This window comes from Emiliania huxleyi (assembly GCF_000372725.1).
Source record: "Emiliania huxleyi CCMP1516 unplaced genomic scaffold EMIHUscaffold_228, whole genome shotgun sequence".
Taxonomy (NCBI): Eukaryota; Haptophyta; order Isochrysidales; family Noelaerhabdaceae; genus Emiliania; species Emiliania huxleyi.
In genome coordinates, this window is record NW_005200351.1 from 61,273 (window position 1) to 85,870 (window position 24,598).

Consider the following 24,598-nt stretch of genomic DNA (forward strand, 5'->3'; position numbering starts at 1 on the left):
TCTCACAAACACTTGTCTTCGTCTATTCGGAGTTCGGGCGGACAATGCAACTCGGCCTCATGATCGTCGCCGCGATTGTTGAGATTGGACTCGGTGCGGAGACCCGAAATAGAGGCTGGGCGCCCGTATTCGGCAACGCTTGACAGCGAGGCGCCGCTGCCCGACTGCGCCAACGCGCCTAGTGCGATGCCGCTCGAACACGTCCGGCGGAACGCCGCGTCCATCGCGCTGCCCATCGAGCTGCCGATGCTGTGGCTCTGCTTGAAGCCCGCCCCCAGCATGCAAGCCTGGCTCCCAAACTCCCCGCCTCGCTGCGTGAGCGTCGTCGACCAGGAGGTGTTCACCAAGGAGCTGGAGCTGCCGCCACCGCCCTTACCCACCTCGCCGAGGCCGCGTCCGCTCGCCTGGCCTCGACGCGCGCATGCCCACACGCCGCCGGCGCAAATCAGACCCACCAGCCAGCCCGCGAGGAACGTGGTCGCGATCACGCCCGCGGGGGAAGGGCCGGGCACGTGAGCGATGTACTTGCCGATCTCATACCTCTCGCCCGACGCGTCGCGCTCCCACCACCCCTCCGCCCCGCAGCCCGCCCCGCGGCAGTCGCCCTCGACGTATAGTCGAGCACGCGCCGCCGCCATCCCGCCGCCCTCGGACGCGCGCCGCCGGGTCACCGCGCCGAGGGCGGCCAGAGGCCCCTTTGGTCGTAGCAGCGGGTCGCACCAAAGCGAGACGTCTCCGCTCTCGACCACCCACCGCTCCTCGAGGCCCCAGTACCGAAAGTCGTCCGCGCGCAGCGTGAAGGAGACCTCGACGCTCGAGCCTGCCGGCAGCAGCACGCGGCGGAAAGCCTTGAGCTGCTGCGCCTCCGGCACGACCCGCCGGAAGTCGGCGGCGGCAAAGAGAAGCACCGTGTGGTTGAGCGCGAGTGAGGAAGGGTTCGAGACAGCCACCGACGCGTTGACCGCGCCGGTTCGCGGGAGGGCGCCCGAGGAGAGGAGGAGGGGGCCGTACTGCAGCCGCGAGTAGGAGAGGCCTACGAGCCGAACACACCAACCTCAGGGGGCGGGAAGAGAGGGAGCCGGGTCCTGTGCAGCGTCTTCAGAGGACCGCGTGGATACGAGGGGGCTGCGGACACAGTGAATGCAGCGGAAGACGGCCGAATACGGCGGAGTCCGTGTCCTCTCGCTGGAAGACGGGAATGCGTGTTCCGCTTCTAGGGCGCGAGATATGGGGAGATATGGGGAGATCTTCCGCTTCTAGGGCGAGAGAGGCCGTGCCCAAAGGGCCACGCGACGCCACAAGTGCGCGAGCCGTCGCACTGCTGCGTGACGGCGTGCCTGCGCCCACGGCGGGGCCGCGTGACGAGACGCCGTTCACAGCGCGCCGGCCACCGCTGCGTGGGGTGGGGTGCCAATGCGGGTAGAGGAGAGAGGAGGCGGCGGTTGGCCACGAGATTGGAAGCCGGCCTGACGGCTCGAAGCGGCCAACCAGCGCGTCGGCGAGCGCGGCGCCGCCGTGCGGGCCCGGCAGGAAGGACTGGAGGACCGCGTTGACCTGCGGCAGCGCCTCGACGCCTCTCTCGATCAAAGATCTCATCCCACACACCTCTCGCTCTCCGCTCTCTCTTGACCTGCGGCAGCGCCTCGACGCCGTGCAAGAGGCGCGGCCGGCCGGTGACCAACACGAGCGCGATGGGTTTGCCGGCGGAGGCGAGGACGCGCACGAGGTCGATCTGACCTAATGAAGGGCGAATTAAGGGTAAATTAAGGGTTGATTCAGGGCGCGCACGAGGTCGAGCTGACCGGCGTCGAGCGAGAGGTCGTCTAGGTCGCCTGGCTTCTCTGTGTGCGGGTCCTCGCCCAAGCAAGCGACCACGACGTCGGCGGCCGCCGCAGCAGCGATTAGCTCGGCCGACGAGTTGGTCTGCGCGCACGACGACCGAACGGCAAAGGCGGTGCCGGGGAGCGAGCAGCCGGGGAGGTGGTCCACCTCCCAGCCGTCGACAGCGCGCAGAGCCTGGGAGGACGGGGGGGAGGCAGCGGTGGGGAAGAGGCGGCGAGGAGGGAGTTGGCAGTGGGGAGAGGCCAAGGAGGGGAGGTATGAGGAGATATGGGAGATTTGACCTCGAGCAGCGTCGGCGTGGCCGCGCCCGGCCGGCTGCCCCGGATCTCGTCGTCGGCGAGCGTTCCTTGCCAGTGCGCCGTCCAGCCGCCAGAGAGGCGGCCCAGCGAGTCGGCAGCGGGGCCTGTTCACAGCCGCAGGCGTGAAGAGAGGCTGGCGCGGAGAGGGTGCCCAGCGAGAGGCGGCAGCAGGGCCCGTCACGAGGACGCGGCTATATCTCGCCTATATCTCGCCTATATCTCGCCTGTATCTCGCCTATATCTCGGCTATCTCTCGCCCGTCACGAGGACGCGGCCGACGGAGCCTCCCTCGCCCGAGGGGCGGAGGGGGAGGAGCAGCGGCGGCCTGTACAACAATGACAACAACGACCATGATGACGATGCTGCCGGCGGTGATGATGATGATGAATACGATGAGGGAGGAGGATCATTACTGAGCGGGGCGGAGGGGGGGAGCGGCAGCCTCTCGTCGTCGTCGGTGCCATCGCCGCCGACGCCGCGCGAGGTGCGCCATGCGGCCATCCGCGCGCCTACAGGACGGTTCAGGGAAGGGTCAGGGACAGCCCTGACGCCGCGCGAACTCATGCGGCCATCCGCGCGCCGCAGCAGCAGGCGAAACCCGTGGTGCCGTCGTCGGCAGCGACGTCGCCTTGGCCCGGGTCTGTAGGCGGGCACCGCCACCGCTCCGTCCAGCCGCACCCGCCCCCCCCCTCGCCGAGGTACGCGTCGCACTCCTCCACACCGACCGCCGCGCCGCCTTCGGCCTCGCCTGTGCCGTTGGAGCCACCGGGGCTCGACGGTGGCGGCGCCGGCTCTGGCGAGAGTGGCGGCAGCGGCTGCTGCTGCGGGGGCCCAGCACACGGCGGCGCATTCTTGAGCAGCGTGACGGTGGCGCGCGCAGCCTCGTGGGCAAGTGCGGCGTCCGAGGCGCTGCCCACGCTCTCGACGAGCCGCACCGTCGCCTCGCTGTGCGACCACGGGGCGGGGCGGACGGCGGGGGGCGGCGGGAGCAGGCCGAGCCACTCCTAGAGACAGCGCCCGCAGCAACTCGCTAACTAGTGGATTAGTTGATCGACTCATTCATTCCGAGCCACTCCTTGAGACGGAGCACACGCAGCGCCGACACGTCGAGCCGCGCCTCGTCGATTGCGAATTAAGGGTGAATTAAGGGTTTGATGAAGGGTGAATTAAGGGTCGAGCTCGCGCCTCGTCTATTGCTCCGCGCGCGTGCAGCCGCTCCATCAGCACGGAGAAGGACTCGTCGGTGGGCACCTGTGGTCATTGCCATCGCAGTGTGAGCGGGTCAACTGGCGAGGAGGAGAGAAGGACTCGTCGGTGGGCACCATCGACATGTCGAGCGAGCTCGAGCCGCCGATGGCGAGAAGCACCGCCTCCTCCGGCGAGCGCGCCACGCGGTGGAAGTCGTGCAGGTTGCCGACCTCGTGCCAGTCCGTCACCAGCAGCCCTTCGAAGCCCAACCGCTCGCGCAGCAGCCCCTGCAGCAGCGCCGCCGAGCCAACCACGGGCTCGCCGTTCACCTCCTGGTAGCTCTCCATCGCGCTCTGTACGCCGGCGTCCACCGCGGCCTGGAAGGGCGGCAGGTAGGTCTGCTCCAGCTCGCGCCGAGACAGCCACGCGCCCTCGCGGTCGTGCCCGTTCCGCGGCGCCGAGTAGCCCACAAAGTGCTTCATGCACGCCGCCGCACGCGCCGGGATCTCGCCCTCGCCGCCGCGCCGCTGCATCCCCTCCACCACCGCCGCGCCCATCCTCGCGACCAGCAGCGGGTCCTCGCCAAACGTCTCGTACACGCGCGGCCAGAGCGGGTGCGTCGCGACGCCGAGGATGGGGGCAAACATCCACGGCGTCGCCGCGGCGCGGCTGTCCTTGCCGGTGAGCCAGCCGGAGGCGGCGGCGAGCGACTCGTCGAAGGACGCGGCGAGGCCGAGCTGCTGCGGCAGCAGGGTTGCGCCGCGGCAGTACGACGCGCCGTGGACCGAGTCGATGCCGTAGATGAGAGGAGGCAGACCCTCGTCGGCGGCGGCCGCCTGGACGTGCTCGACAGAGGCGCGCCACTCCGAGGCGTTCCAGCCCGACGACCCGCATCGCGGATCGGTGCCGGAGAAGGGAGAGTTGAGCAGCGACCCCAGCCGGTGGACGCGAAGCTGCCTGCGCAGCTTCGCGTCGTCGATGCGCAGCGGACAGCCGTCTGCGAGCACCATGGAGATATCCAACTGCGTCATTTGGCCGATCTTATCGGCGGCGCTCATGCGTGTGAGCCAGAGCGTAGCGGCGGCCATTCGTGAGCGAATTGTGCGGTCGAGTAAATTGTAAAGGACAGTCGCGAGGCGTGGAGGTAGCCGGGCACCGCGCACGCCCCCCTTCCCTCTGCGGCGGAGACGCGAGCGCGATCAAAGCACGCTCACCGCGATGCAAATTTTCTTTTTTTACTACACTTTCTTTTTTAAAGGTTCTCTCGCCTCCCTCGCCTTCTCTAACTGAGAAACTGCGGAGAGAGATAGGAAGTGGTAGACGCCCGAGGGTGGGCGACGGCTAGCACCACACTCCTCTCCTTAAAATCCCTGTGTGGTGGCGGCGTACCGTCCTCCCATCCCTCCCTTGGGTTTCTGTTTTCTTTCTTTCTTTCTTCTCTAACGGAAACGTTGATGCCTTTGCATTTTACCATCCTATTCAGGTCTAATCTCGGCGTCAGGCAGGGGGCATCCCCACTGCCTTCCAGCGGGCAGAGGGCATCCGCTGCACTGAAGCCCGCGAGCGGTCGCTCCGATGACCTTTCCGCGCACGTGGTCGTGCCAAAAGTTCATTGACCTCGCCGCGCGTGTCTGCGAGCCAGACATCCGTATCTGGCGATCGAGGGTAGATTCCATCGGCCAGGTATTGTAATCTGCGCGGCCCGCTAAGCGCATTGACCACTGTTGACCGCCGCGCGATGCGCCTCAGGCCCTCCGCGTCCTCTGCTGCTGCGGCCCGTATAGACGGGCTGACACAGACGAACGCTGGCAACTGGAGCAGCGCCTGGAGCGGCTGGACCAGCATATCGCGCTCCTCGACTCACGCCTGAAGCCAGTGCTGAGTCTCGCCGAAATGGCGCCAGAGTTCCTCATTGCCGAGTGGAACCGCGCCGTGGTGGCGCTTGGCCAACACGGGCGCAGGATCGGCTCCGGGTTTGCGCTTCTCACCTCCTTTGGGATCCGCCTCGTCACCGCCTTCCATGTCCTTCTCGACTGCGGTTGGGATGCGGTCTCTGGGCCGCTTATCGACGTCGGCGTTGGCGCCACGATCACGCACGATAGCTGGCCGCTCCGCGCGCGGGTCCTTGCGCACTCGCCCTCACCGCACATGCGCACCGCACTCTCTGCGCATGAGCCGCACCTCGACCTCGCGCTGCTCAAGTTGATTGGGTCATTGCCAGACGACGACGAGGGCGACGACCTGAACCGGCCGCTACCCTACTTGGAGGCTAGCGACGACGTGCGGGTCGGCGACAACGTCGTGATCCTCGGCTATGGGATGCAAAGCGCCTCCCAGGTGCAAAACACCATGCGCGGCTCGGTGGCGTGCATCGAAAGAGTGGACGAGCGGTTCGGATGCCGCGTGATCGACATCCAGGGCGACATGCTGTCCGGCCACTCGGGTGGGCCCGTCGTCTCGCTGCGCACGCGAAGGGTCATCGGCGTCTGTCTCTGCTCGCAGAGCGAGCAGCTCGACATTTTCGTCGTCGAGGACAACGGCACCGTGCCGGCGCAGGACCACCATGGGCGTCCCATGCGGGGCAGAAACTCGGTCGGCGGCCTTCACGTGGCAATGCCCATCGCCGAGCTCTCCTCACTTCGCTGAGGGGCTCCTTCGTCTCACACATTACCTGGCGCACGTTCTTATTGCGCCTTGAAGACGCATGGCCTTCCTGGCGTTGGCAACTCTTTTGCATAGCACTGGCCAGATTGGCCCTGCGCCCCTGCGGCATCGGTGACAGGTCGCAGGCTCATCTATTGTGCGGTGTGTATGTGTGGTATGCGCGCGCAGACTGTCGAATGGAGGGGCGGAGAAAGTTGGTCAGTGCTCTGTCTGTGTGCTATCCTTTCTCTAGCTCTAGGGTGATGGGTGTGGCCCCCGGGTGTCGGGGGGGCCCCCGCGGCGCCCGGCGTGAGCGGTGTCGTCGACGTCGTCGCGTGCGTGTCGCGTGTCGAGTGTGTGTGATGGGAGCTGATGCCCCCCTGTGATGAGAGAGTAGCCTGCATTGTGTGGAGCTCGGTGCGGTGAAGTGTGATGCTGTCTCGAACTCTCACCTCTCACGAAAATGTGCATTGTGAATGGCAGGATACAACGATTTCGAAACTGGCACGACAGCTCACAGCCTCGGGAAGGTCCGCGCGAGGTAGCCCACCGCCCAATCCTTGGTCGCCTCGTAGGTGCTGAACTGGATTGCGCCCGACGCAAGCGCCCTCGCAACCTTTGGCGCGACTCCCGCCCAGAGCGCGCCCGCCCCCTCCTCCGCGGCCACGCGGCGCAGCGTGGCGGCGACGCCCGTCGCATCGGACGTCATGATCCGCACGCGCGCCACGTCGAGGGGCGTCGCCAGCGCCTGGGCGGTCGCGGCGGCGGCGGCGCCTCCGACAGCGGCCTCGACGGGCGACAGGCCCGAGCGGCCGCGCCGCGCTGCGTAGGACGCCTTGAGCTGCTCGTACAGCAAGAACTTGACCACGTCCACCGGCGTGGAGTACGCATAGTTCGGCCCCGCGGAGGAGTAGAAGCCCGCGACGCCCTCCGCCCGCCAAATTTCGACGGCAGCGCCCGCCGTGTCGGACGCGACGCCGGCCTGTCGCCGCACCTTGAGGACCTCGGACGGGTTCTTGATGCCCCAGTAGGCGACGTTGGCGCACGCCACAGCGAGGACGGTCGTCTCCGCCTTGCCTAGCTGCAGACCGGCAACCGCCCGCTTTGCGCCATCCTTGACGGCGAAGAAAGCCGACGCCGCCGGCGCGCCCGATATCAGCGCCGGCGCGAGGCCGTCGTACGGCGACTTGAAGAGCTCGCCCAGCACTGCGCGCCGGGCGCCGCCTGTCCATCCGGCGGCGACCGGCGCCTGCAGCCGAGCCTTGGCCGTGTCGAGAGGATGCAGCGCGAGCTCCTTAACGGTCTTCTGCACTGCACCGGCGAGCAGGCCGGACCAAAACTCGGCGGCCGCGCTCGGCGGGACCGCTGAAGCAGCCACTGTCACCGCCGAAGCCTGTGGCGCCGCGATCGCGAGCGCACGCGGCGCGCCTGCCACGAGAGGGACGGCCGCCAGCACGGCGCGTCGCCGTGGCAATAGGCCGCTCTCAAGGGCTCTGACACCGCCGGCCACCTGCCTGCAGCCACACACGCCAGCTAGCAACGTGAGAGCGAGCGAGCAGCGCAACATAGGATTCCTACACACATACGGGTACACATATACCCAGCGCATAGCGCCATAGGACGTATTTTCGTCTCATAACAAGGCTGTGAATGTGTGTGCATGTGCATGCACGTGTACGAGAGAGTTTTTAGAATTGAGCTCAAAGTATTCTCCTTCCAACCCAGGCGGGGCGGGGGGGGCGGCGCGCGGGGGGGTGCGGAGTGCGGTGCGGTGCGGGTGTGTGCGTGTCATGTGGCTGCAGCAAGTGACCAGGCGGGCGCTGTCGCACAGGTTTTGCAAGCCCGCACCGCCTCCGAGGACCCGGCTAACCCCGACCGTGCCTTCACCCGCCAGCCGGAGCAGTCCCCGCAAACCACCTCGCCGCACAGCCGGCAGTGGTGCTTTCGTCGGAGCAGCCCAAACTTCTTCTGGCATATGTTGCACCCGCGGCGCTCGTTGTTCGGCACCCACCCCGGCTCTTCACTCGTCAGCGCCAGCGCCGGTTCGGGGGGCGCTATTGTGCGCCGGTCGGCCACCTCTGGGGCCGGGTCCGGCTCAGAAACGCTGCCGTATATGCCCTTCGCCGAGAAGGCGAGATCGACCAGCGCCGACCAGCGCATCTTCGTGAGCCAACCGCTGCCCCTGGCACCTTCTTCTGCAGTGACCTCACCACTAGCGCGCTCGGGTGCGGGTAGATCGGCGGGGGGAGGAGTCCTGGCTCGCTCGACGGCTTCCTCCGTTTTGTCGGGGGCGGCTGCATCGGTGGTGGGTGCAGGCGAGGAGGCGGTCAACTCGGCGGAGCCCTCCCTCTGAACTCGCGCCCGCAACTTTCCGGCAAGCGCCTCCACCGGCATCTCCTCCCAACGGCCCGACGACGAGAGTTTTTGGAACGCGAGCGACAGCTCGGCGGCGAGTGAGTCACGGCTGCGCCGCGCCAGGTGGAGCTTCACGTAGAATATGCTGGCTACCAGGGCAATCACGGGGATCCCTGGCAGAAGGTCGATGGCGCTGCCCGTTGACGAGCATTCGCACGCGATTGCCAGAGATGCTAGGAAGACGGTTCCATCCTTGCAGGTGTCTATCGCGTTGGTTACGCGGGAGGCGTTGATGACGTACCACAGCTTGGCCCGCGGCGTGGTCATCCAACAGGTCATCTGCATGTAGAGGATCGAGCTAGCCGCAAGCGTGAAGGACGACATGGCGACGCTCAGCATAGTGGCGATGATGGACGTCACGTCGTCGAGACCAATGCTGCCAGCCCCCTCCAAACTGTCTCGAATCGTCGTCAAGGTTTCGGCCTCCTCGTACGCAGGCGTGAACACCACGGACAGAACCAAGGCCGCGATCACACCAGAGTTCATGAGCTCGTCCTGCGTGGACCCGATCAGCTCCTGTGCCGCTTCAATGTCATCCTCGTCGAGGTTGCCGTCACCTTCCTGATTGATGCTCGCAAGCGTCAGCAGCCTTGAGGCGTTGAGGCAGCCGCCGAGGTGAGCTATCGGGTCCTTGGCTCCGACCACGCCAACGAGCTCCAACCGAGCAGCCTTGGCCATCTCCGGGATGGTCGCAGGCCTCACCATCTGGGCCCCGCCGCTGGCAGCCCGGCGAAGGTGGCTCATTGCGCCGCACTTGAAGAGGAGTAGCGTACACCGTGGCACGGCGCAGGCCAGGTGTCAGTGGGCGCGGCGCCGTCTCCTCCGCGAGTCGCTCCCCCCGGACTCCCCGAAGGACGCACGACGCGGACGGTATTGTCCGCTCGCTTTGTTTTTCAGCTAGCTCTTATGAACATTCCCGAAGGAGGACTTCTGATCTGCGATGAGGTTTAGGTATGTTGTTTGCAAATCAAGACACAGAGCTCACACTCTCTCGCTGATGCAAGATGGCGGAGGCAGGAGGGGGGAGCTCGCTCGCTCAGCGCGCCGGCGACGCAATGAAATTTCTTCCTATGAAAAATGAGGGATGTACAGTTCGCTGCGCAGTGAGTCCGCAGACTTAAGCCATGATGCGGCTCTCGAGAGCACACGGTACTAATAGTGTAATAGCAATAGGAGCGCTACCCAACGCGGCCAAAGGATATCCACCTCGAGAACCTCGAGAACGAGAAACGTATGTCCCGCCGTCCGATGTCCTGCCTGCCGTCTGCTGCCGCCGCGCCGCCTTACCGCCGACCCTTACCGTGCCGCGCCGCCTCTACACACACACACCTGACTTCTTGCTCGACCGAGTTTGCGTTGAGGAGCGAACCGAGCCGCCGGTGTGTCCCGCAGCGGCCTCGCTGGGCCAGAACATCGGCCCCGAGTGCTCCGCAGCAGCCTCGCTGGGCCAGAACGTCGGCCCGCGAGGTGGATGCTAGCATGAGCCCGATCCGTCGCAGTGCTCTTGCGTTACGGCGGTAGTGATCTAATCACCCGAATACCACGTTCGGACGCTCCTCATCGCAAACCCTGTCAGCAGTTCACCTACGGGTATGTTCGTAAGTACACTGAAGAAATAAACGTGAAAAACGCCGGAATTCGGGCGAGTACTCTCGCTCGGCACACGAGCTACTTGGAGCACTTGGAGTGCAGTTATCAACCGCACATCCAGGGCCAGGGAGCTCAGAAGCGCACCCAGCGGGCCGGATGATTGGCATCGGGTTACGGGCTACCGCGCGCAGATACAACGCGAATCTGCGCGGCCTGGGCGGGAAGGCTCCCTTTACGGCCCGTCTCCATATGCACGCGGCCTGGAGGTTGCCCGCCTGGTGTGCTTCTCCTTTCGCCATCGGAACGCTCCTGCCGAGCCTCCCGTCTGCGACGCGTGCCGGTTCCGGGATTGCAAGCGGCAGTGACCTTTCTCCTGGGGCAACACCACGAAGGCATCACGTCTCCATGCTGCCGTCAAGTTGGAGCCAGTCTGCGGCGACCACAGCGCTCAGAAAGGTACATAGCGAGCTTTTCAGAGTCAAGCTTTTGCGCGAAATCCCTGCACTGGTGGATTTTGGGGTACGCCCCGCACCCTCTACATACAAGGGCTGCTGCATGTGCGCCCTTTCAGAGACTTTTGCGCTCTGTCCCCATCATCTACAAACGTAAGAGCCGTACTGTTATTCAAAAATTCCCCTAATTCACTGACTCAAGCTTCGAGGAGCTGCTCGACCGCTGCGTCGAGCGAGGCGGAGCGGAGGAGCGCGCGGCGCAGCCCCCCCTCGCTGACGTGCGGAAACATCTCACGCAATGTCTCAAGCGGCTGCTGCGGTTGCTGCGGTTGCTGCGGCTGCTGCGGCTGCTGCGGCTGCTGCGGCTGCTGCGGCTGCTGCGGCTGCTGCGGCTGCTGCGGCTGCTGCGGCTGCTGCGGCTGCTGCGGCTGCTGCGGCTGCTGCGGCTGCTGCGGCTGGCGCTGCAGCAGCGGCGTCGGCGTTGGCGGCTGCCGTTGCGGCTGCTCTCTCGCCCTTCCGTTGCCCCCGCTCGCCGCCGGCCGCGCCGTCCGCTCGAAGTCTCCTCTGGAGCGCACCACCTCGAGATGCAGCCGCGGCAGCCACGAGGGCCACGACCAGAGGTCGGACGAGAAGAGGAGATACGTCTCCTCCTCCTGCTCCTCCGCCTCTGGCTCGCCGCCGTCCGGGGCGGCGGCGCCGCCTCCGCCGCCCCTGCCACCCAACGACCCGCCGCCGCCATCATCGCCCACTCGCGCCGCCGCCTCGACCTCCGCGACGCCGCCGCCAACGCTGCCGCCTCCGCCTGCGCCCGCGTTGGCCTCTCCACCAGCAGCCGAGCCCGCGGCGGCGGCGCGAGGGGCTGGGGCGCGTGCAGGCGAGGCAGGAGGCGGCGGCGGTGGCGTGGCGAGGGAGGCGCGGCAGATGGGGCACGAATGCGACTGCTCGAGCCAGGCACGGAGGCAGCGGTAGTGAAAGTAGTGGCCGCACGGCAGCACCTTTGCCGTGTCGAGGTTCTCGCGGCAGATGGCGCAGCAGTCGCCGAGGGACGCGAGCTCTTCCGGGCTGGCGTCGCGGAAGCGGCGCTGCAGGTTCGAGTCGGCGCGCAGGAAGTTGAGGTGCGTCGTCAGGCGGCCTTGTCGTGAGAGGGGGGGGGAGGGGGGGGGGGTTGGCCAGCGATGGCGTGGGGGCGGCGGCGCGGGAATCTGCAGGGGACGGGGACGGGGGGGGGGGGGGGGGGAGGCCCCCGCAGCCCGCACGGGGGGTCCCGGGGGGCACCATGATCGTCCGCTAAGGGTCCGGGGTCGCCCAGCCCCAGGCAAGTGGCCCAAATCCGATGAGTTTTCCAGGTGTGAACAGCAGCTGAGAGGTGTGAATTCATCCCAAACGGGGTGCGGGGCTATAGCCCCGCAGAGAAAATTTTGCGTCCTGGGGCACTGAGATCGCAGTTTTCGTTAGTCCACGGCGTATGCCAGCGGCAGCTGTTTCGAAGATACGCGGTGCCGCATTTGAGCATGAATCAGCGTCCTTTCTGCTGGCATCACACAGGAGAAGCCGGAGAGGCACGAGTCCTCGAATTTGCCGGATCAGCAGCACGGTCTGGAGCGTGGTTGTGGCGTATGACCTACGAGCATACGTGTCTTCCCTCCCCCTCGCACACAGGGTTGACGCTGCTCTCGGCGCTCGCTCCCTCCTCGCCGCTGCGAGAGGACCAGGCGTGCCCGCGCGCCGCGGGGGCTCTGCAGACAGCCAGACGGCTCCGCGAGGTCGGACCGACTTTTTCAGACTGAACTATTCTGGGTACCAAGGGTATGTGCTGCTAGATCTCACTGAGCTGAGCTCATATCTGCCCTTGGTACCCTGTTTTGAGTTCGGGAATGCCTCCGGTACCCTGTTTCCGTGTACGGAGGGCCGCGTCCGGACGATCATGGTGCCCCCCGGGACCCCCCGTGCGGGGGCCTTCAGAGAGAGAGAGAGAGAGAGAGAGAGAGAGAGAGAGAGAGAGAGAGAGAGAGAGAGAGAGAGAGAGAGAGAGAGAGAGAGAGAGAGAGAGAGAGAGAGAGAGAGGTGTGTAGTCGTGCGTGTTGAATGGATACCCATCACTGAGCCGACGATGCTGCGGGTAGCCCCTGTGTGCCGCCCACCCCAATACCCTTGGGCACTTGCCTGCGCCCTGGCCGCGCACGCCGCGCACGCCCGCGCACGCCTGCGCACGCCGCGCACGCGCGCGCTCCGAGCAAGCGCGCGCACGCTCCGCGCGCGCGCTGCACTACGCGGCACTGCGTGGCACTGTGTGGCGCTTCGCCGATCTGAGCAGGGAACCTGGGCGTTTTGAAATTCCGTCCGCGCAAGCCAGCAAGGCCAAGGGGATGCCGAGGTATGCCGCAGCGCGCAGGCACAGGCCGGGATGGAGTGAGATCTTGCGGGGCAGGGCGTGGGCTAGCGCGCGAGGGCGCAGGCAAGTGCCCGAGGGTATGGTGGTGGGCGCCACCCTGGGGCTACCCGTAGCATCGTCCGCTCAGTGATGGGTATCCAATATAAAATAAGCATGCATGCGGCTCTTACTCTCTTACTTACGAACGAACACACCTACGAACATACCCTGTTTTCTCATTCATGCTCCGCCCTCTCGAAGCCTAACTGTCTGGTTCCACACCCCGCCAAACGATTGACGACCCTCGTACCAAGGATTTAGGAAGGCGAACTCGCACGTCCCTGCGCCAACCAAGCAAGCCGCCCACAAGAAGAGAGATGCAGATCTTCGTCAAGACGCTGACCGGCAAGACCATCACGCTCGAGGTCGAGCCCTCCGACTCGATCGACAACGTCAAGGCCAAGATCCAGGACAAGGAGGGCATCCCGCCCGACCAGCAGCGACTCATCTTTGCGGGCAAGCAGCTCGAGGACGGTCGCACCCTGTCCGACTACAACATCCAGAAGGAGTCCACCCTCCACCTGGTGCTTCGCCTGCGCGGCGGCATGCAGATCTTCGTCAAGACGCTGACCGGCAAGACCATCACGCTCGAGGTCGAGCCCTCCGACTCGATCGACAACGTCAAGGCCAAGATCCAGGACAAGGAGGGCATCCCGCCCGACCAGCAGCGCCTCATCTTTGCGGGCAAGCAGCTCGAGGACGGTCGCACCCTGTCCGACTACAACATCCAGAAGGAGTCCACCCTCCACCTGGTGCTTCGCCTGCGCGGCGGCATGTGATCCGACCCCACCTCGCCCCACGCGTACACACGCGCCATGGATGGCTTGCGCCGTCCCGCCGCTCGGACACTGTCGAGTCACACTGCTTTGTCCTCCCGCCGGTCTTCGATGTCGCAGCGGAGGTCAGCGAGGGTGGTCTAAATAAATAAAACGGACAACTCTACTAGCGATGGGTAAAAAGGATCAGCGAGGGAGGGCGAACGATCGAGGGGTCCCGTACCATGCGGAATCGACCCTATATCTCCAGTGCTCAAGCTTACTAGTGCTCAAGGAGCAAGTCCCCGCCCATGCGATTTTGTGCAGGGTTCTTTGTGGGTGGTGGTCGGCGACTAGGTGGTGGGGTCTCGGTTGGTCTCTCTGCAAATTGGTCTCTCAAGGGCTGCTTGGCTGGCCGTGAGCCCCCCGACGCGCCGTGCGCCGCGCTTTGCAGCAGCCCAGATGGGGATCATGACGACAACATCCGTGCAAGGCAGCCGCGAGCCACTCGCTTGCTGGGCGCGGGCCTCGCTGCAACCTTCCACCTCGCGGTCTCCCCCTTCTCGTCGTTCTCTCCCTTGTCGCTTCTTCCTCTGTCGAGTCGCTCTCCTCTGCCTCGTTCTGCGCCGCCGCCGCCTGCCGGTCCCTTGTTCTCGCGGCTTCTTGCGCCTTTCGGCGCAGCTCCGCCCTCCTCGCTGCATATCTTGCTTGGCCCCTCGAGTCTATCGAGCTCTCCTCGCGCAAGGACGAGTCTTCTGATGCCCACTGCGATCATTTGCCGCCAAGTCATGGCTCAGGTCCACTCTCTCTTCGAACACTGAATCGTGTAAGAAAGAAAGAAAGAAAACTGCATCGTGTCGTGCGACGCTGGCGGCAAAATTTTCTTTCCCCCTCTTTCGGCCGCGCCTGGGGCACAAGTCGCCACCTCCTCAGGGACATCTCGACCCTACGGCTTGCGTCACCTCATCACACGGGGATGACGATCAAGTCCCACGCTGCGTTTTTGGTATTTGGCGCTGCTGTCGGCTTCGCTGCTGGCTTCAAGGCGGGAGAGGCCGTGTACGCTGACGAGAAGGAGAAGGAGACCATGAAGAAGAGGGCGACTCTGATGACTGGATTTTTGATTACTGTCGGTGCAGCAGGAATGGCTATGGGGGTGATGGTTCGAGGCTGACGGCCAGCTCGGGTGTGGGTCTTGTAACATTTTGCGCGCTTGCGGGAGTTTTCCGCGGCGGTTAGTCTCGAGAGAGAGGGCGCGGCGTGCCGGAGAGGTCTCCCTTGTGACACGTTTACTGTTACAGACACGCGTACTACTCAGTGTTCCTCAGCGAGCGCCGCCCGGCGTAACGTCGTGAGTCGCCCTCGCCGGCGTGTGTTTCGCCAAGCGGCTCTTCCAGTTCCGCGAGGGCGCTGAGCGCCTCGCGCAACACGATTGCCCAGTGGGTCCAGTGCGTCCCCCCCTGCACATAGACCGCGTATGGCGCGCGCAGCGGCCCGTCCGCGCTCAGCTCGAGGGTCGACCCGTCGATGAAGGTTCCGTCGGCAAAGACAACCTCGTCGCCGTAGCCGGGGGTGACTCCGGCGACCGGGACGATGTGAGCGCCGACGGGGGAGCAGCGCTGCACGGCGGCGCAGAAGGCGAGCACCTTGGCGCGGCTGCCCAGCTTGACGGCCTGTATGATGTCGGTGCGGCCGCCAACCCCCGGCGGCGGATTGCACTCGTACCCGAGGCGGCTCATCGTCTGGGCGACCAGGAGGGAGCCCTTAAGAGCCTCGCCCACGACCTGGGGCGCGTGGAAGAGCCCCTGAAAGAGCGTGCGCGTCATGCCGAGCGTCGCGCCGCCCTCCACGCCCGGAGCCGCCAGCCGACGACCCGCGGCCGCGACGAGGTCGGAGCGGCCCGCCACGTAGCCGCCCGAGGGGGCGAGCGTGCCGCCCGGGTTCTTGATGAGCGATCCGGCGACGAGGTGCGCGCCGACGTGGCACGGCTCCTCAACCTCGACGAACTCGCCGTAGCAGTTGTCCACAAACAGGATGAGCGACGGGTGATGCGTCCGCAGCCAGCCCGCTAGGCGCCCGATCTCCTGGACGCGGATCGAGGCGCGCCACGAGTAGCCGCAGGAGCGCTGCACGTGGAGAACGCGCGTGGAGGGGCGGATCGCCGCGCCGATGGCGTCGAGGTCGAACTTCGCCACCGCCGTCCCCTCCGAGGCTGCCGCCAGCTCGACTTGCGAGTAGCTCACGCCGAGGTCCGCGAGCGACCCGCGCAGCCCGTCCTCCGTGCGGCCGCGCAGGCCGATGACCTCTTCCAGCGTGTCGTACGGCGCGCCGGAGACGCCGAGCAGCTCATCTCCGGGCCGGAGCACGCCGTAGAGGGCGCACGCGATCGCGTGCGTGCCGCTGAAGCACTGCACTCGCACAAGAGCCGCCTCGGCGCCAAGCAGGTCAGCGTACACGGCGTCGAGCGCCTCGCGGCCGAGGTCGCCGTGACCGTAGCCATCCACGCCCGCAAAGTGGTGCGTGCCGACTCCGTGCCGGCGGAATGCTGACAGCACCGACGAGAGCGACTGCTCTGTGCGCCGGTCGATTTCAGAAAACGTGGGCAGCAGCGCGGCCGCCGCCTCGTCGACGAGCTCGCCGACGCCGCACGCCCTGGGCTGGGAGACAGCGCGGACCGGCGCACGGCAGGAGGCGTGACGGCCCGACCACGTGCTGGCGCCTGCGGCCGTGAGTGCCAACATATACACACTTGGTGAATTGGTTCTTTCAAAAACTTTCTTCGGCCCAAGAGGTGAGTGAGAGCAATTCATGGAGGCAACCGATGCGAGTCGACTGGGTGTGTCGTCGTAGTTTCGTATCAAGAATACTCACATCTCACTCACTCACTCACTGACACTGAGTCTGAGAAAGGAATGTGTGTGTGCGGGGCGGGGTGTGTACCGCATGGGCGGGGACTTGCTCCCTTTTACCCATCTCCTGTGGAGGTGTCCGTTTTGAAGAGAGAGGCTTCTCGAAAGCCCTCACACTCACCTGCACTTGGGAGTCTTCGAGAGCTCCGCCATGAAGCGTCGAACGCCAGTTGTATACGTCTGCTCATCAGCATGGTCGACAAAGGCCCCCATCGACACTGGGGTTGTGTCGTACGATGAGCCTGAGCCTTTCATCAGGCCAATTGCAACCATTTCGGACGGTGCGAGGGAGCCTCCGAAGTGCTCGTGCCACAAGCAAACTGAAGCTTGGTACTGCTCCGAAAGGCCGACGAAAGCAGCGCTTCTTTGAACGAAATGGGCTGCCCGCTCAACCTCTATAGACGTTGGCGCAACAATGTCCATGCAGCCGCGGCCCACAAGCATCTTGGTCTGGCAGCCACTCACGCCAGGCAGCGTTAGGAACGTCTTCAAGTCCGCATGAGCTGCAGCCGCTCGAAAGGCGTTGCTGCTGTTCTCAGAAGACCATCCCCATCCTTGCCCACAACACTTCCCATTTCCTCTCAGATAAAAGTACGCTGATGCTACCCGCTGCTTAGGCTCTCTCAGCAGCAAGACCACATTCCCCACGCTCGGTAGATCTTCAGGGTATGGCAGCGGGTCATGGAACCATCGATTGTGGCCTGCTGCCGAACAACACTGCTTGTGCGACAGTCGGCCTTGGCAGTCGTCATTCATGATAGGTGGCCCCGACTGCGTCAGTGTTGAGGTGAATTCCGGCTGCACCACTGCGTCGCCACACGCGTACGTCAGGACGGTGGTGGCAAACAAGCTGGACGTCTTCGGAATGTGGAGCCAGTAAATGGACTTGAGCGCATCCGGCGGCGACTGCGGCGCACCACCCTCGGGCCGCATCTCCTCAAAGCCATATTTGTGGGTGGTGTTTGGGTTGAACAGCCACATGACGGCCGAGTCGCCACCATGGTTGGAGAAGCCAGACATGAGGGACAGGATCTTGACCTTGTGTCCACCTATAAAATCCCGCGCTAGACTCAACTGCTCTGCGAGCACGGGGAGAGCCTCGCCTTCTGCTCGCGCCCGAGAGGGTCTCGTCTAGCACTCGGACGGTGAGACCACAACCGTCACAGCCGCCCGGGGGAGCGCGCGTGTGGTCCGGCCTTGAAGTGAGAGTATCGCCCCACACCGCGTGGATGACGTGCAAGTTGCCGACAGAGTTTGGGCGCGACCAGTGCGAGTTGAACTTGAGCTTTCCCTCGCACGAGCAGCGGCCCCAGCAGCTGATCTCGCCTGAGGGCGCATGGAGTGAGGGTGAGTGGCGCCGCGCCGTCCGTAGCTCAGTCTGACACACATCAAATCTATCACCCATTCCCATGTTGTTGTACGACATCATATGGCCGAGGTCGAGTTTGACGCGGCTGGTCTGGTTGGGCTGTGGAGGGACGCAGATGTCGAGCTCCGCGCCCGGCGACGTCGCAACGTAGCCTGGCTTGGGATTGCCTTGCATCGACCACTCGACGACCCACTCGAAACCGCGCGTGCCCACCACCAACGGCTTGAGCGCCTCCCCAATGGCACATGTTGGCCGCACGCCAGCAGAGGCCTCAACCTTGCCCGCGAGGCGGTGCGTGCACGGGTGGCGTCCGAGGGCGATCTCCTCTGCTGCCTGCCTAGCAGCCTCGACCAGCTGTGCGTCCAGGAGCTTGGCGATGAGCACATGACCTGAGGCACAGACGAGCTTATAGGACAGTTCTGCGCACAAGCACCTATGTGCCGTGGCTCTGGCCCCACCCAGTTTCTCTACGCAGCTGGAGCCGAACCGTAAAAGTTGAAGTGGAGATAGTCGCGCACGAGGCTGCTGAGAAAGTGCCCCATCTCATAGCGCCGCGAGGGCATAAGCATATCGGCCGCCTGCGCGTGTTCGAAGCACGAGGGGACGGCCGAGGCACCGGCTCACATGAATACGGGAGGCAGCATATGAGGCACCAGTTTTCTGGAGAGCTCAACAGCTGCGGCCGCGATGGCGGAGTCGGCCGCGGTTCGAGCGAGCAGTTTTTGGCTGCGGGATCGAATCGCGGAAGGCTCATGCCCTCGCGGAGCGACGCGGGTCGCGCGGCGCGCGCGTGTGCGAAATGCGACAAAAGACGAAAGACGACAGGCGCCTGAGCGCTGTACGCCTGAACTTTTGTCGCCGCAATCGCCACCGCCGCCATCTTGACGAGCAGCGCGAGCGCGCTCGTCGGCGGCCAGCCGTCGCGGGCCGGGCCGAGCCCGGCCTCAACCGGCCGCGCCGCCGCAGCAGGCCCGGAGGCCCACATGGCGGCCGACCAGCTGACCTCTCATGTCAGAACTCCCTCCCTCCGCGAGAGCAGCCGGTCGACGTCGGCACCAGAACCGACAGGGGCGCCGCGGCAGTAGAGAGCACTCCACCGCCATACCGTTTTTATGGCGGGTCAAAGGAGTGATAGACGTTCACAGCCTTGTTATCACAGCCACGAGAGTACGGATTGCACGGGGGCCCGGTCTGACCCCCGGTCTGAAGCTGAGCCTGTCGTGTGGGCCAGGAAGCTCGCCGAGGCTAAGCGTTCGGAGCGACACACATGGCCGACGTGCAGCGCCCGCCTCCTCGCGCGACCCTCCCACCGACCCGCAGCAGGGCCTGGACCGCCGGTGCCCACCGCTCCATCCTCACCGAGGAGCTGTGCTCGCTGCCGCTCTACCGGAGGCTCGTGAGCAGCGAGGCGGACGCAGCGCTGCTTGCGCAGCTCGAGCGCGAGTTCACCGCGCTGGTCGAGTCGGCGGGCGAAGACGGGGAGGACCTCGTCTGCGTCCGGTTCCCGGTCTACCTCCCGAGCTCTGCTCGTGCGCTGGTCGCCGCGTGCGCCCGGCGCTTCAAGCTGCGTCCCGAGTCGTTTGGCGAGGAGGAGAAGCGCTTCATGGCGGTCTACATGCACCCTCGCTCGGCCGTCATACCCGTGTTGCGGCTCGAGGACTTTGCGCACGCCACGAGCTACTACGCCCTGCCGCCGCCGCCACCCGCGTCAACCTACGACCGTCGGAGGGACCAGTTCGGCAGGCGCCCCGACTCTGTGGTGGAGCTCGAGGCGCCGGAGCGGCCGCTGCGGCACGACTACAGCAGCTGGCGGCCCCCCGCTCCGGAGCAGCGCGAGCCCGTCGGCTACGAATGCGAGGCGGCCGGCTGCCACGCCCACCTGATCGAGCTCGCCAGCTTTGAGCCAGAGCTCGACGCCGCCGGCCCGCTCAGAGGGGCAGTCGCCGGCGCGCTGAGAGAGGTGGGCATGGCCGGCGCTGCTCCGCTCGCGCCCCGTCGCAGACGTCAACCCTTCCTGCTTCCCCACCGCAGGCGCTGCCTGGCCTCATCACGCTGCGACCGCTGCCCGCCGGCTTTGTTGCCGTCTTCAGCAGCGCCGTCGCCGCCGAGGCAGCCACGATAGCGCACCGCCAATTCCCCCACGACGTCGGGGGCGAGGGCGAGGGGGCAGACTGGCCTCGCGACCTCTCGCTCGCCCTCCCCGGCGGCGAGCGGCGATGCCACGCGAGGCCCCTCTCCCTCTTTGCGCAGCGACCTCGCGCGAGCGGCAGAGGAGGAGCGCCGCGCGCGCTTCAGGCGGCGTTGCGCGGTGTCGGCGGCGGGGGAGGTACGGGAGGGCGCGGCGGCGGTGGCGGCGGTGGCGGTCGATAGCGCGTGGGCGTCGTCGGCGGCGCCGGGTCGTCGGTGCTAGTCCGCCGTTTTTTCCTTTTTTTCTGAAAGGGGGAAACGCAGGCCACAGCGCACAGGTTCGTCGGAGATAGCCGCGCAGCGGCTATGTAGGTTATCCTTCAACGTGAGGAGAGGTGGACAGCAAGCAACACCCAAAATACGCGATCCAAATTACTGACTGGCGCCGCGCCGAATTCGGCGCGGCCGTCGGCTCGCAGCTTTGGGACGCTTGCTCCAACCCCATCGTCCGAGTCTTGCGCAATCTCGCGTGATGACATCTCGCCCTGATCCCACGCCAGTGGGGCAGGCGCATCATATCGTCGGCGATGGGCCTTCTCGAGCCGACGTGCCGCCGCACCCAGACGTTCCTGACCGTGGACTCAGCCAGTGCTCAAGGGTGATACAAAAAAGTGATCTGATCACCCGAACGAATGCCACGTTCGGATCGCTTCTTTCTCATCGCAAACAAACCCCGTCCGTCAGCAGGCATCCTCCGGGAATGTACGTAAGAGCTACATACACTGAGAGAGTCCCTACCGAGGCGTGCGTCTGCCGCCGGTCGTCCTGGAGCAGCGAGACGGTTTGCCGCAGCGAGGCAACCTCCTGAGCGCGGTCGCGCATCGCCCGCTCGATGGCCGCGTCCTCGTCCCCGAGGCCGAGCGGGTCCCACGTTGCCGCGCTCGCCAAGGTGCTCCCCAGCCAGGAGCCGGCCATAGTGCTGGCCGCCATCGTTTTGGTGTTAAAAGTAATCCTGATTTTCTTGCCGCTCTGGGCTTCGCCTTCGCCCTGCACCTTTCTTTCTTTTTCTTCGCCCTGCACCACTCGCAACAGCTCTCGCGCGCCGCCGTCTGTGGCGACGCGCAGTCCGCAGAAAGAACATCAACAACGCTGCTCGCAACATGCGTGTCGCGCACTCATTCCTGACCAGTCTCAATGTCCCACCCCCCTGCGCGCGGGCCTTCTAGGCCCGCGGGTAGTCTCCCCCGATCCCCAGGGCCTCCAGGGCTCGCACCTCCCTCGACAAGCGCCAACTTTCGCGCTTGTGCAACAACTTGGCGTAATGGGCAGAGTCGGGAAAGGGGTGTACATGCCACCACGTCGCTACGACCGCTTCGACGGCGAGGGCGGAGCGCTGGAGATCAACAGTGCCTCGACGCCTAAGACGGGGGCTCCCATTGCAGCCGAGAGCAGCGATGCGCCCGTGCCCACGTCGAGGACCAAGGAAACGAGCTCGTACCGTGCCGACATTGACGGCCTCCGAGCGGTGGCCGTCTCCGCCGTGGTCGTGTACCACATCGAACACTCCTGGCTGCCGGGTGGCTTTGTGGGCGTCGACATCTTTTTTGTCATCTCTGGCTTCGTCGTGAGCGGCTCTTTGTGTTCGCGCTCGTACAACTCACTCGGCGAGTATCTCTGCGCCTTCTACGCACGGCGCATCAAGCGGCTGCAGCCCGTGCTCGCCCTCATGGTCCTCACCTCAGCCATTGGCGTCGCGCTGCTCCTTCCAAAGGACGTCGTCTTTGAGCGCGATTATTACTACACGTCCGCGCAGCTTGCACTCCTCGGATTGGCCAATATCTTCTACTCGAGTATGGGTACGAGCTACTCGGATGCGGCGGATAATATCATGCGCACCGAGTACAATCCGTTCCTGCACACGTGGTCGCTCGGCGTCGAGGAGCAGTTCTATCTCCTCTTCCCGCTGCTCGTCGCTCTCGCTCATGGCGAGCGCGTCGTTCGCGGCGGCACGCGGCACGGCATGCACACTGCATCACGTGCCACTGCCCACCTCTCTCGGCTGCTCTCACAAGAGCGCCCCGTGCTCGTCTTCGCGCCGTGCTGCCTCGTGTCCCTCCTCGTCTCTGCGGTGGCGAGCGCACAGCCGCTGCTCGCTCCGTTCGCCTTCTACATGCTCCCCTCGCGCTTCTGGCAACTCATGGTCGGCGCGATGCTGCAGCATGCCTCGACCTCCGTGCCCCCGCCCGCGGAGTGTGCGGCCGCCGCCAGCGCACGCCCGTCCGTCGCCCGCACCGTGCTGGCCGCGGCCAGCTTGCTCGTGCTAGAGCTCTGCGTGCTCGGCCTCCTCGTGCACGCACTCGCAGCCACGGGTGGCAACAAACACTTCCCGTTTCCAAACTCCCTCCCCGCCGTCGCGGCGGCCGTGGGCCTCATCGCGCTCGGCTCGATGGGCCCCGGGATGCGCCGCGTCGCTCCCTGGCCGCCGCTGCTCACCACGCTCCTCGGATCCGCGCCACTCGCATACATCGGCCGCCTCTCGTACTCGCTCTACCTGTGGCACTGGCCGATTCTCGTAGCGCTGCGATGGGCGGCCGGCCCAGAGCGCCTCGCCTACAGCGGCACGGCGGCCGCTCTGACTCTGCTGGTGGCGATGCTCAGCTATCATGGCGTCGAGGATCGCGCACGCCATTGGAGGCCACGCCGCGTTCGCAGCGTCTTCCTCTGGTTCGTGGTGGGTCTCTGCGCGCTCGAAGGCGGTCTCTTCGTTCTAGCGGGGCCGCTCAACGGGCGGCTCTACATGGACGGTGTCATGTTCGACGCGCCGGAGCCACCGCCGCCGCCGCCGCCGCCCCCATCGCCGCCCGCACCACCGCCCGCGCCGCCGTCGCCGCCCGCACCGCCCGCACCACCGCCCGCGCCGCCATCACCGCCAGAGTCGCCTTCGCCGCCGCCGTCCCCATGCGCGTGCTCCAACCCTATCGGTGCAAATCGCTTGCTGCACGAGCCGCCCGCGGCCACTGCGGGGGCGACCACCCCGTGCTTTGAGCCGGTCGCGGCGTGGGCCGCCCTGCGGCAGTGCAACGAGGGCTCTGAGCCGAGCAACCAGTGCAAGAGCTGGTACGATTCGCGGAGCACGCTATACCGGGGTGTCGGAGCCTGCTTCACGCTGCCCCCCGGCTGGAGCGATGCGGAAGAGGAGCGCGCGCGACGATGCCTCTCGCCGGTGCGATCGAGTGGACTGCCTGCCTTCTTTAACATGGGCGACTCGCATGCGGGCGCTGTCGAGCTCGGGCTGCATCAGGCGATTGGCGGGCGCATGGTCTTTGCGGGCCTGCAGCGAGGCGCCTGTCCGTGGGGGCCGCATCATCCGTGTGAGCAGGACAGAAGAAGGGACGCGCGGGCGTATCATCTGGCGGCCACCGACCTCCTGCGCGCCAATCTCCGCGCGGGCGACGTGGTCTCGATCATCAGCGCTCAGAATGCGCACCTCAATAACGAGTCTCTCGGCTGGTACGCGCGCGTCGTCATCCCGATGCTGAGTGAGCGCGGTGCGAGCCTTTTGCTGCTCGAGGACTACGTGAAGCCTGCATCCGTCTTCTGCTCGCGCTGGAAGACCCAGAGGGCTGAATGCGTCGTCTCGCCCACGCAGCACCTCCTCAGCCTCACCGCCGCTGGCAGCCGCTTCGCTCGCGAGCATGCGGGCGTGTACGCGTGGTCGTTGGCCCCGCTCTTCTGCTCCGAGCCCTTTACGCATAGCAGCCGTTGCAGCACGTTTGTGCCGGCGAGCAGGCCGAGGGCGGGCTTCATCGACGGCTCACATCTCAATGCCGTCGGCTCCAAGTACCTGTGGCCCTTTGCGTGTGCTACCTTCGAGAGCTTTGGCTTCTTCTCGAGCCCGCTCCCCATCGCCTCAAACCTCACTCAACCATCGCCGGACCAGTGAGCACCAGTGGCGAGAGAGGAGGTGGGTGTGGTCGCAATCCTCGGATGCGCCATCGTTTTTTTGAGCTGTGGGTGACTCTCAGTGGGGGCTGAGGGCCAAAAGTAAAACGCTCAACGCCGCTCTCGGCTCTCAGAGAGGCGTTATATCTCAGTAACCCCGCTCGCAGGTACTAGAGCAGCGTTCGTCAAGCTCAAACCCCACTCTACACAACACAGAGCAGCGTTTGCCTAACAAGACTCCGCTCTGCAACCTTCAGAGCGGACTCTTGCTCAGAAAAACACCGACCGAGCACGTTCGAGCGGAGTCAAGTCAGTGCAACACCGCTCAACATAGCGGGAGCGGTCAATTTCCGCGGAGAGGCTGCTTTCGCCTCCCTCAGTCGCGCTCTCCTCCGCCCCTCCTCTTCAGAGCGGGACTTTGCTGAGTGAACACCGCTCTAGCTGGTCATAGCAGCGATTGCTTTAAGCTGACACCGCTCTAAATGACGTGAGCGGCGTCGCCCTGAATAGACGCTGCTCTGGGACGCCGGGACGGCGATGCCACCTGACGCCGACGGCGGATCCACGATCGCTCGTGGCGCGCGGCGCGGCGTGGCGAGCCCCGCCCCTGGGGTTGAGCGCGTGTGGGTGGGTCGT

At 65.6% G+C, this 24,598-nt stretch overlaps 8 protein-coding genes across 8 annotated transcripts; 3 read left to right on the top strand and 5 right to left on the bottom strand.

The window, feature by feature from the left end:
- Positions 1–2: 2 nt before the first annotated feature.
- EMIHUDRAFT_235923 (hypothetical protein) lies at positions 3–4,417 on the bottom strand (the record flags this gene model as incomplete). The annotated part of the gene is made up of 9 exons (XM_005779709.1): positions 3–1,033; positions 1,300–1,337; positions 1,451–1,554; positions 1,631–1,737; positions 1,803–2,016; positions 2,124–2,245; positions 2,740–2,889; positions 2,980–3,050; positions 3,393–4,417. The coding sequence occupies 9 exons, from the start codon at positions 4,415–4,417 to the stop codon at positions 3–5; spliced, it is 2,862 nt and encodes a 953-aa protein (XP_005779766.1).
- Positions 4,418–6,446: 2,029 nt separating this feature from the next.
- EMIHUDRAFT_366662 (hypothetical protein) lies at positions 6,447–7,540 on the bottom strand (the record flags this gene model as incomplete). Its single annotated transcript, XM_005779710.1, has 1 exon — positions 6,447–7,540. A coding segment is annotated over one exon (1,054 nt), but the record flags the coding sequence as incomplete, so codon positions are not given.
- Positions 7,541–7,868: 328 nt separating this feature from the next.
- EMIHUDRAFT_49511 (hypothetical protein) lies at positions 7,869–8,018 on the bottom strand (the record flags this gene model as incomplete). The annotated part of the gene is made up of 1 exon (XM_005779711.1): positions 7,869–8,018. A coding segment is annotated over one exon (150 nt), but the record flags the coding sequence as incomplete, so codon positions are not given.
- A 2,608-nt stretch (positions 8,019–10,626) lies between these two features.
- On the bottom strand, positions 10,627–11,707 carry EMIHUDRAFT_114699 (zinc finger-containing protein; the record flags this gene model as incomplete). The annotated part of the gene is made up of 2 exons (XM_005779712.1): positions 10,627–11,561; positions 11,686–11,707. 2 exons carry the CDS (start codon positions 11,705–11,707, stop codon positions 10,627–10,629), a joined length of 957 nt encoding a protein of 318 aa, XP_005779769.1.
- A 1,470-nt stretch (positions 11,708–13,177) lies between these two features.
- EMIHUDRAFT_114700 (hypothetical protein) lies at positions 13,178–13,639 on the top strand (the record flags this gene model as incomplete). Its single annotated transcript, XM_005779713.1, has 1 exon — positions 13,178–13,639. The coding sequence occupies one exon, from the start codon at positions 13,178–13,180 to the stop codon at positions 13,637–13,639; it is 462 nt and encodes a 153-aa protein (XP_005779770.1).
- A 1,286-nt stretch (positions 13,640–14,925) lies between these two features.
- EMIHUDRAFT_73386 (hypothetical protein) lies at positions 14,926–16,356 on the bottom strand (the record flags this gene model as incomplete). The annotated part of the gene is made up of 1 exon (XM_005779714.1): positions 14,926–16,356. The coding sequence occupies one exon, from the start codon at positions 16,354–16,356 to the stop codon at positions 14,926–14,928; it is 1,431 nt and encodes a 476-aa protein (XP_005779771.1).
- A 2,804-nt stretch (positions 16,357–19,160) lies between these two features.
- On the top strand, positions 19,161–20,373 carry EMIHUDRAFT_235934 (hypothetical protein; the record flags this gene model as incomplete). Its single annotated transcript, XM_005779715.1, has 3 exons — positions 19,161–19,853; positions 19,925–20,219; positions 20,333–20,373. 3 exons carry the CDS (start codon positions 19,161–19,163, stop codon positions 20,371–20,373), a joined length of 1,029 nt encoding a protein of 342 aa, XP_005779772.1.
- A 995-nt stretch (positions 20,374–21,368) lies between these two features.
- On the top strand, positions 21,369–23,963 carry EMIHUDRAFT_235936 (hypothetical protein; the record flags this gene model as incomplete). The annotated part of the gene is made up of 2 exons (XM_005779716.1): positions 21,369–22,826; positions 23,025–23,963. The coding sequence occupies 2 exons, from the start codon at positions 21,369–21,371 to the stop codon at positions 23,961–23,963; spliced, it is 2,397 nt and encodes a 798-aa protein (XP_005779773.1).
- Between the last annotated feature and the right edge of the window lie 635 nt (positions 23,964–24,598).